At 48.5% G+C, this 11,000-nt stretch overlaps 1 protein-coding gene across 1 annotated transcript; it reads right to left on the bottom strand.

Annotated features, from left to right (window-relative positions):
* Window positions 1-718: 718 nt before the first annotated feature.
* LOC132586946 (arylacetamide deacetylase-like 3) lies at window positions 719-10,549 on the bottom strand. Its single transcript, XM_060259109.1, has 4 exons — window positions 10,373-10,549; window positions 6,690-6,906; window positions 5,291-5,354; window positions 719-3,365 (listed from the first exon to the last, which is right to left on the bottom strand). The coding sequence occupies exons 1-4, from the start codon at window positions 10,547-10,549 to the stop codon at window positions 2,591-2,593; spliced, it is 1,233 nt and encodes a 410-aa protein (XP_060115092.1). The 3' UTR covers window positions 719-2,590.
* Window positions 10,550-11,000: the final 451 nt, after the last annotated feature.

Here is an 11,000-nt window from a genome sequence, read left to right as displayed (position 1 = left end):
GTCAAGGAGTGGGGAATCAAACCCACTTCTCCCAGATAAGAGTCCGCACACTTAACCACTACACCGAACTGGGACACAGCCGACATCTCATGCCCCCAATGTCCATGTTCCCAATCGTCACTTGGCATGACAACTCTAATCATAAGGAGTGCAAGAGCACAATGCTAGAAGTCAACATCTCTACCTCCCCCTCCTCCTGCATCCTTCTGCACCATCCCAAATTTGCTCTTGCAACGGACCTCCCCAGAAGCAGCAAAGTGGTGGGTCTGCAGTGTGAGAGGGAATCTGCGGAAATTTCCCTCCTGGATCCCGCCATGGGAGCACATTCGTAGAACTACTGCTATGCTGACAGACCCAAGCCCTAGTGATTGAAGGGAGAGAGAAAATTGGCCTGGGATTGCCTAGGATTACCAAGCTCCGGGTGAGTTCTGGAGATCTCCCAAAGTTACAACTGGCCTCCAGATCAGTTCCTTGGAGGACATGGCTGCTTTACAGGGCAGACTTTATGGCATTTCGCCTGCTGAGCTTTTTCCCCTCCCCAAACCTCCACAGACTCCACCTCCAGATCTCCAGGAATTTCCCAACCCAGTGTTGGCAACCATAGTACTGATGATTGTATCTAGGAGTTGGCAGCCATAGTACTGATGATTGTATCTAGGAGTGTAACTGTGGAGAGGGAAGCAAGACTCCATAATGAAAGCTAGAAGACACCACAGACTTTTAAGAGAGTTTAGTAGTGAAGTTCCCTTCCTGTATTGAATGACAGCCACGGTGGAACTACCCTCCTTCTAGAATTTCCTTTAATCCTCCTTGTTCACTTCCTGGAGTGGATTAGCACACGGTGGACCGAGAGCAATCTGTATGCTGGCCTGGATCAAGAAATGGGAGTCGTGACAAACACCACACCGCCCACCGTCAAAATATGCCCTGGCTTTGCCTCATTCGTCCGCAGAACATCCACTTCAGCTACCCGAGAATTCTGTCGGGAGCTGCCAGCGGGAGTCATCTTGAAGGCACTTAATCAGTCATTAGCACAGAAGGAAGGAAGCACATAAAGCACTAACACATCAAGACACATTGGGTGAAGATGGCAGACTTTTCTGAGCATTCACTGCCAGTAGAAACATATTACGGGCATTATTTTTTTGTAAGCTGATTTCAGGATTGTGAGAAGAAAAGTGGGATATAAATGTTTATCACCATCATGGTAGGAAATAATAATAATGTCTGTAAAAGGGTCCATGGGTTTCTTGTACTTCTGGTGCGTTGGTCAAAGGTGCTCCTTGGCCAATCAAAACCATCCTCGCCGATCTGTGTTTCATGACAAGCCAGTAGCACCTTAGATATTCCTTTATCTCAAATATTTACTCAGTGAAACTTAAGCCCCGCTTTTCCTCATTTTGACTGGGAACCCCAGGGCTTTTCTTTGTAGCAGGAGCTCCTTTGCATATTAGGCCACACCCCCATGATGTAGCCAATCCTCCAAGAGCTTGCAAGGCTCTTAGCACAGGGCCTAATTCAATTAATTAATTAATTAATTTTATCAGTTTATTTCTATTCCACCCCTTCCCCCTTTTGGGGGGCTCAGAGCAGAGTACAACAATTTAAATTTAAATCACAAAATCGTAATAAAAACAAATTCAACATTCAGTAAGAGCAGTAAGTTAGTTCGGCAAGGCGATATGAGCAAGATGGTATAGCTCCACAATACAGTGATGCAGTGGGCAGTAAAGGTGTAGGGGGAGGCCAACCGATCTAATAGATGGATGCCCGCTGCCTCATCCAAAGACCTGGTGGAACAGCTCCGTTTTACAGGCCCTACGAAAGGCCAGTAGGCGAGGTAGGGCCCGGATCCCTATTGGGAGCTGGTTCCACCAGGTCGGGGCCAGGACCGAGAAAGTCCTGGCCCTGGTAGAGGCAAGACGGGCATCCTTTGGGCCGGGGACTGTCAGAAGATCCTGGGAGGCCGAACGAAGCGACCTCCGGGGCCTATATGGAAGGAGATGGACCCGTAGGTATGTTGGTCCCAGGCCGCGTAAGGCTTTAAAAGTCAAAACTAACACCTTGAAATGGATTCGGTACTCTATAGGCAGCCAGTGCAGGTCACGGAGCGCCGGTCGTATGCTCACCCGTATAAGTGATGCAGTCAGCAGGCGAGCTGCTGTGTTCTGCACCCACTGCAGTTTCCGGATCAGTTTCAGGGACAAGCCAGCATAGAGCGAGTTACAGTAATCCAGCCTGGAAGTGACCAATAGCTCCAGGAGGATTGGCTACATCAGGGGTGTGTGGCTTAATATGCAAAGGAGTTCCTGCTACAAAAAAGCCCTGGGGAACTCCAACTGATGAGGTGCTGGTAGTACCTTAGAGACCCACAAGATTTTTGAGGTAAAAGCTTTCAAGAGTTAAAATTCCCTTTGCCAGATCTGACAAGGGGAATTTTAACTCTCAAACACTTATACCCCCCAAATCTTGTGGGCTGCTAAGGTGCTGTTGAATTTGAACCCTAGCTCTCGCACAGTAGACCAACACGGCTACCCTCCGGAACCAGATCAACGAAATACCCAGTCTTTGAAGTTCAGCGAGGTAATTTCTACAGGCTTTGAATAAACCTGACAATGTTATCCAGCCCTTGTTTCCCAGATGGAAAAGTAAGCCAGCCTTTATCGAAGAAGCTTATAATTCCATGGAATCCGTTAATAATGTGATACCAAGTCACGGGGACATCATTGTCCTCTAATCTTTTCTTGTACAGCAATCCATCATCCCTCAAAACGTCATATTCGCAGGTGACGATGCACGTCCGGGGGAGCTTTCGAACCACAGCATCTTCAATTACCAATGGTGAAATTTCTGACATGCACGCATTCTTAAGTTCTTTGTACACCTCGTCGTCACAGGCAATGGGCACTGAAGGCTTGTAACCTCTGGCCTTGAATTCTTTAGGGATGTTGTCTGCACTTATCCACTTCCTGTAGCGAAGTCTTTGATCCGCTGGGACATGACATCCTTGCAAGACTTCTTCTAGTAAGGACGCCTCTCCGTTCAGGTAATGTAGAAAGTAGAACACAGCCTTTTCCCGGAACAAAAAGGGTACAGCCTGGTTTTGTTGATACGAAGGTAAGTTGAAGTCTATGGCCTGGAGTGCAGGATAGATGAGGATCTGAGCACATACTTTCGCAAGGCCATGTCTACCCACTAGGGTTTGGCACACTACAGCGGCAAGGTTGCCCCCAGCACTGTCACCTGCAACAATGACCCGGTTGCTGTCCACACCATAGTCGTCAGCGCTCTGAAGGAACTGGGTGGTGGCAGCGAGACAGTCGTTCAGCTGAGCTGGATACTTGTGTTCAGGAGACAGTCGGTACCTAAAGCCATTGACACAAATTAGAAATTCAGTTATTCTCTGCAAACCAAGAGAAGAAGTAGATGAAGAAGATATTGGATTTATACCCCGCCCTATACTCTGAATCTGAGTGGTCACAATCTACCTCCCCACCCCCAACAGACACCCTCTGAGGTAGGTGGGGCTGAAAGAACTCTTACAGCAGCTGCCCTTTCAAAGACAGCTCCTATGAAAGCTATGGCTGACTCAAGGCCATTCCAGCAGCTGCAAGTGGAGGAGTGGGGAATCAAACCTTGTTCTCCCAGATAAGAGTCCCCGCACTTAACCATTACACCAAACTGGCTCTTTTTTTTTTTTTTTTGCTTTTATTCTCTCTTTTGAGGTAAAAGCTTTCAAGAGTTAAAATTTCCATTATCTCTCCAAAGAAACCGAATCGCTTTGTCAGATCTGACAAAGGGTGTTTTAACTCCTGAAAGTTATATTAACAAAACACTCAAAAAAGAGCAATCTTTGAGCGACTGCATGCACAGGTCTTTCAAGATTTTTTTTTGTGCAGTGTTTTTATAGGTGTCCTCACTGGCTCCTGTGAGCAGGTAATATTTCTTGGTTACTACTTAAAAATCTTGACTTTCCCCCTTTCATGGGCCGGCATATAAAATCAATATCTTATATCCCTGGGGTGGCCAAACTGAAGCTCAGGAGACACATGAGGTTCTTTCACTCATATTGTGTGGCTCTTGAAGCTCCCTCCGCCCCATTGGCCAGCTCGGAGAAGGCATTTCTCTCTTTAAATCACTTCTCCAAGCCAAGCCAGCCAGCAGCTTGGAGAATGTACTTAAAGTTAAAGTTGCTTTCTTTCCATCTTTCCCCATCTATTTTTTCCTTCCTTCCTTCCTTCCTTCCTTCCTTCCTTCCTTCCTTCCTTCCTTCCTTCCTTCCTTCCTTCCTTCCTTCCTCCCTCCCTCCCTCCCCGTTTTAAGGCTCTCAAACATCTGACATTTATTCTATGTGGCTCTTAAGCAAGTTTGGCCACCCCTGCTATATCCATTCAAAAACCAGAATCACTGGCACCTTACAGCTGTGTGCCTGCCATCCATCCTTCCACCCACTCACTCACTTCATTTATGCCCCACCTTTTGGGGACCCAAAGTGTCTTACATTGTTCTCCCCTCCTCTGTTATATTCTCACAGCAATTCTGTGAGGTAAGTTAAGAGTGTGTAACTAGCCCAAGGACACATAGAGAGCTTCCATGGCAAACTCGGGGTTTGAACCTGAATCTCCCAGACCCTAGTCTGACGCTTTGAGCACCACACCACACTGGCTTTCCAATGACTTCCAAGGTCCCTTCCCATATTTTAAGGGGGAAAAAGGTAGTCCTCTGTGCAAGCACCAGTCGTTTCCACCTCTGGGGTGATGTTGCTTTCACATTTTCACGGCAGACTTTTTACAGGGTGGTTTGTCATTGCCTTCCCCAGTCATCTACATTTTCCCCCCAGGAGCTGGGTACTCATTTTACTGACCTCGGAAGGATGGAAGGCTGAGTCAACCTGAGCCGGCTACCTGAACCCAGCTTCTGCTGGGATCAGGTTGTTAGCAGAGAGTTCAGACTGCAGTACTGAAGCTTTACCACTCTGCGCCACGGGGCTATTTTAAGGAAGAGGCAGCTAATATTAATAACAAAGGTGCCCTTAGGCCATTACATCCACACTCTAAAGTAATCTAAATCCATCCTTGAATTATGTAGTGAATATATGAAACCACTGCATTCAGAATAGCAGTTTTCATGGCTTTCCCAAAGGGAGACACTGTTAAGAAGACATCTGAAACATCCTGGTTCATGTCCAGAATACGATTGGGTTGCTTCTGCCGTTTGGAAACTGAGGTGTTTCCCTACCAAGTACAGGACCGCCTCTTGTCCACATTGCAACCCACTGGGCTTGACTTACTCCACAGACACCACCACCGATTCACTTTCTTTGGAGAGATAACGGCATATCTTGTCGTAGGATCCTGCAAAGCAGATATGTCCAGAGATGTCTTATTTGTGAATGAAAGAATGGCATCTTCTTCCCCTTCCCCTTCCCCTGCTGTTATTCATGTTCCTCCCACCCCATTCTCAGATGATAATAATCCATGAAAATGCAGACATAAAACACATCAGTAAAATTGCAAAGTTAAGAAACTAAACAGTAAAATAGGCTTGGGCATTAGGGATAAACTTCCCAGCCCTCACCTAGGTTGCTTTTACAGTGTATGGGACAGGGGGGCGGGGTGTGATTGCTGAAGGGAACAGATGATGGCACATAAAATAAATAACCGCAAGCAGGGCTTTTTCCTTCTTCTTTTTGAGCAGGAACACATAGGAATGCTTGGGACTCTTTAGCTTGGAGAAACATCGACTGAGGGGGTGACATGATGGAGGTTTACAAGATTATGCACGGGACAGAGAAGGTAGAGAAAGAAGTGCTTTTCTCCCTTTCTCACAAAACCGGTGGACATTCAATGAAATTGCTGAGCAGTCAGGTTAGAACTGATAAAAGAAAGTATTTCTTCACCCAAAGGGTGATAAACACATGGAATTCACTGCCACAGGAGGTGGTGATGGCTGCCAGCACAGACACCTTCAAGAGGGGATTGGATAAACATATGGAGCAGAGGTCCATCAGTGGCTAGTAGCCACAGCATATTGATGGAACTCTCTGTCTGGGGCAGTGATGCTCTGTATTCTTGGTGCTTGGGGGGGCAACAGTAGGAGGGCTTCTAGTGTCCTGACCTGACTGATGGACCTCCTGATGGCAACTGGGTTTTTTGGCCACTGTGTGACACAGAGTGTTGGACTGGATGTGCCATTGGTCTGATCCAACATGGCTTCTCTTATGCTCTTAGGAACACAATTCTGGCTGGCTTGGCATCAGGAGGTGTGGCCTAACATGCAAATGAGTTCTTGATGGGCATTTTCTACAAAAAAGCCCTGTGTGAAACAATGGTGATGTCAGGAGTGTGGCCTAATATGCAAATGAGTTCCTGCTGGGCTTTTTCTACCACCACCCCACCCCCACCCCTGACTGCAGGTGTGATTTGTACAAGGCAGAACTGAAGTTCACAATAGGAACTTGAGGGTCAAAACAGCAAGGATGAACAATTTGGAATTATCACTACTAGAGGATTTTTTTCCTAGGAATTCCTGCAAAGGCTTCCTATAGAATGTAAGAGGGTAGGACTGGGGAAAATATACACAGGACTCATTATGCGGAGGAACTTCCCCAGGCAAATTCAGTGAATCAGCCCGACTTCAAAGGCTGCCTACAATTATAGCACGGAGGAAGTTCGGAAGATGTAACTCACGGATGCTTCCAAACATAAATCCTCCTCCATGAAAGAAAATGACGCCTTTCCTTCGGCCAGCAGAGGGTGTTTTGGGTTGGTAAATTCGGACAGGAACATGCTTAAACTTCATATCCTTGATGAAAAGTTTGGGGTCTCGTCCTTGCTTCTGTCCTTTTTGGCAATACCGGACAAACTGGATTTGACTGCAGATATGTAGATTCTCCAAAATCTTTCCCTTTAGGGAGAGAGAAGGGGGGAGGGAGAGAGGGATTTAGACAGAGGCTATATCCCTCCGCACTTAAAAGTTTACAAGTGCCTTGTAGACTTTCAAAAATTGAAAGTAAGTATATACACCTAGTCTAGGCTTGCCAGCCTCCAGATGGGCTTCATACAACAAAGATACTCAGGAGTATCATAGCCAAATAACTAAGAAAACACCAGTGTATATAAATCATGTACTTCTTATACAAGGTTTCTTAAACAGTTCATGGCAACAAAGTCAATTCCCCAGCTGCTCATCAAATGCAAGAAAGTTTTTTTTTTTCCATGTTCCTCAGACTTATATGGGGCAGAGAACAAATGCAGAAGCATCCACCTTCTATATTTGTTCTCAGCTCCATATAAGTTTGAGGAACTTGGAAAAAAACAATTTCTGGCATTTGATAAACAACTGGGAAATTGACTTTGTAAATCTATACGGAGAGACTTTCATTATTACTGAGGGAAATTTTGTGTGTGAAAATTCTACGGACATATTCACTAGAGCTTATGGATTTTTGAAGTTACCAATTCTTATTTTCATGAACTAAGAAACTTTGTATACGAAGTACATAATTTATATAAATTGGTGCTTTCTTAGTTATTTGGTTACAATTCTCTTGAGTATCGTTGTGGAATGCTACTTTTGCATAACCTTCTCCCTTTTTTGTGACTTAGCCTCTAGATGTAGGGGTCTCCTGGAATTACAACTGACCTTCAGACTTCAGAGATGAACCTCCCTGGAGAAAATGGTCGCTTTGGATGGTGGGCTCTATGGCATTATACCCTGCTGAGGTGTGTCCCCTTCTCAAACTCTGGCCTTCCTAGGTTCCACTCCCAAATAACCAGAAGTTCCCAACCCAGAGATGGCTACCCTTACCTAGAGAGAAGGAGGGAGATATCACCTACTTGGCCTACCCCCTCAGAAGTCCTATGCACAGAGGTTCTTCCCAGCCCAGGGCCGGATCTAGGGGGCAGAGGGGGGTCCTTGGCCCGGTCGCTGACACGGGGGGCGGGGCAAATTGAGTATGGAGCCCAATGTATTCTATGGGACCGTAAAACAGAATGGCCCATAACGGGGCGCCATTTTTTGATTTTGCCCCTCTCAAAAAACATGTAGATCCAGTCCTGTCTCAGCCATTGGGAATGCTACAAAACTCAGACTCCTGATCATGTATATAGTGCAGAAACTCTTGTGTGGTGGGCCTCCATAGAGACCTACAGCTGTCATACTGAGGGCAAAACCCATGGGTGCAGTCCTGCTCAGTTCTGCATGTATGTGCATGCTCCACAGTTCTGGATATCTGCACAGGGCTCCAGGAAATGGCAAATTAAGGATTTTGACTGTTGAATATAGTTTCAGGTGGACAGCTGTGTTGCTCTGTAGCAGAAGAGTTAGATTCCAGTTTCCAACCCTGGACATCTTATTGGTCTTGAAGGTGCTACTCAGTTTGAATCTCCTTCAATTATTGGACATGAAATTCACCTGCACTGATTTCCCACTAGCCTTGCCTCGCTCTCGCTCTCCTCTTCTCAGTGGGGTTTCTGTTGGATTTCGCACAAGCTACCCTGAGGCTGCAACTTGCTCCACCTCTTTCGTGCAGCAAACAAGATCCTCCAAAAACCAGTTTCTGTTTGCCACGTGAAAAAGACGAAGCGAGCTACAGCTCCGGGGCAGATAGTGTGAAATCTGACGGAAGCCCCATGGAGAAGAGGAGCAGGAGAGCAGCATGAGGCTAGTGGGAAACCGGTCCTGGTTTTGAATTTTGAGTTGCCCTAACTGGCTCAGACTAGATTTGTAGATCGGGGACACTTGTAGCTGTGTTAATAACCACTGGACAACCTCTTCCCACCAAACTGAGATCAAGGACTTCTCCTCGCTGGGTCTGTTGATGGTCCATCTGTCCCTTCTCTTTGGCATGACCAGGGCTGAGCTCATAATCCCTGTTACCCCCTTTCCCATTTTAGAGGTTTGGGCTACAAATCATTCCTCTTTCATCTGTCTTTAACTCAGAAAGTTAATTTAGAGAACATCTAAAACCAATTCTGAGCATGCAACAGTCTGAACTGCATGCAACAGTTTGCTGCAACTTTCCATTCCTTAATTTCTTACAGACGCTTCAAGAGGGGATTGGATCAACATCTGGAGCAGAGTTCCATCAGTGGCTATTAGCCACAAAGTATAGATGGAACTCTCTGTCTGGGGCAAGTGATGCTCTGTATTCTTGGTGGGATGGCGGAAGGACAGTGGGAGGGCTTCTAGTCCCCACTGGTGGACCTCCTGATGGCACCTGCTTTTTTGGCCACTGTGTGACACAACAGAGTGTTGGACTGGATGGGCCACTGGCCTGATCCAACATCGCTTCTCTTATGTTCTTAATTTGCATCCTCCCCAGCACAGCACATACGTAAAACACTGCAGTGTGCATGACTGCTTGTAGTGTAGTGGATAGAATACCAGCCCAGCAGCACCTCCCCGGGTGACCTTGGGGAAGTCATTCCCTCTCAGCCTAACTTATCCCATAGGACTGCTGTGAAGATTTCATCTGTTGAATATGGTTTCAGGTGGGCAGGGTTGGGGCTAGGGGTTCTGCTGCTCCAGGAAGACCCCCGCACCCCCTTCCCCTGCATGGTCCCTGTATCATACGCTTTTCAAAGGCTTCCCTGGGTCGGTGGCTGTCTAGAGCACCACTTTGTTTTGGGGCTGCTCCCCCCTGCCCCTGTAGAGCGCTCTACGCTACACAGTGCACTACGCTCTTCAGAGGTTTCCTTGGAAGCCTCAAGACTGCACTGTTTTAGCAGTGCCTGGCCGCTTTCAACCTGAAAGCGACTGGGCACCACTTAAACAGTGTGCTGAGGTCCCTCCCCTCCCCAAACCCCGCCCTCTCCCGGGAAAGGAAAGGTCCCCTGTGCAAGCACCAGTCGTTTCCGACTCTGGGGTGACCTTGCTTTCACAACGTTTTCACCGCAGACTTGTAGGGGATGGTTTGCCATTGCCTTCCCCAGTCATCTACACTTTCCTCCCAGCAAGCTGGGGACTCATTTTACCAAGCTCGGGAGGATGGAAGGCTGAGTCAACCTTGGGCCGGCTACCTGAACCAGCTTCCGCTGGGATCGAACTCAGGTCGTGAGCAGAGGGTTCAGAACACAGTACCGCTGCTTTACCACTCTGCGCCACGCGTCTCCCAGATCCACCCCCCCGAATCTCCAGTTCTTCGCCCAACATAGACCTGGCAACCCTACGCCTTTGCAAAAACCAAAAGGCACAGAGCTTCAAGCGCCTGCCTTCTCAAGGGGCCTGTGACTTGGAACTTCTCGCTGGGATCCTGCCCAGCTGGGAAGGCTGCTTAAACATTGGCAGAGCTCGTTGTCCCCTTTCCCTCGCCCCAGCGGTTCCTAGGTTGACCTCCCCCGCCCCCCCCCCCCGCCTTCCCTGGACTCACCACCACCGCCGTGCCTATCAAAAGCGCGTGGACGAGACGCAACTTGGCCGGGTGCTCGATCTCCGGGGGCACCTCGGCATTGGTGGCGTCGAAATAAATGCTCCCCACCACCACCAGGATGGCCGCGCCCAGCAAGGCGGCCGCCACCAAGAGCAGCAGCGCTTCGAGGAAGCCCATAATGGTCGTCGGCCCCTTCGCCGCTTCCCTCCCCGCCGGCCGCAGGAGAAGCTGCCTGGCTGCTCGCTCGGCTGGGCTTCGGCGCGCCTTCGATTTCCTGTTTCTGGCGTGTGCCAACGCCAGGCAGCGGCAACGTCTCCCCTCCCACCCCCGCACGGGAGGCGACGGGGCTGCTGCTTCCGAGGCCGCGAATGCGACCTGGATCCGGCGCGCACGGCTGCTGGGCAAAAGGAAGGCGCGGGGAGGGGGGGGGGGGGGGACCAGAGATAAGGCGTGAAGGCGTCTTGCTAGAAACGGATGGAAAGGAGCGGGGGGGGGCGGGGCGGTCAGGAAGAGATCCGAACACACCGACACAACAGGTGTATGGATTATTTTTTTGTACCTCGGGTGGCCAGAGCGGGCTGGCTTCGGATCTTCCTCTGACTTAGAGGCAAACTGTCAGCTGGGGGTT

This window comes from Heteronotia binoei, chromosome 18, assembly GCF_032191835.1.
Source record: "Heteronotia binoei isolate CCM8104 ecotype False Entrance Well chromosome 18, APGP_CSIRO_Hbin_v1, whole genome shotgun sequence".
NCBI lineage: Eukaryota > Metazoa > Chordata > Lepidosauria > Squamata > Gekkonidae > Heteronotia > Heteronotia binoei.
Note: the sequence above shows the minus strand (reverse complement) of the source record. Positions and strands in the feature narration are given on the sequence as shown.

Bases quoted from the DNA above. Each gene is read 5' to 3' on its own strand.
- LOC132586946 (XM_060259109.1), bottom strand. From the start codon at position 10,549: ATGGGCTTCCTCGAAGCGCTGCTGCTCTTGGTGGCGGCCGCCTTGCTG. The intron at 6,907-10,372 runs GTGAGTCCAGGG...CTCTCCCTAAAG, and splicing joins TGATAGGCACGGCGGTGGTG to GGAAAGATTTTGGAGAATCT. The intron at 3,366-5,290 runs GTAAGTCAAGCC...CAATGGCTTTAG, and splicing joins TCGGTGGTGGTGTCTGTGGA to GTACCGACTGTCTCCTGAAC.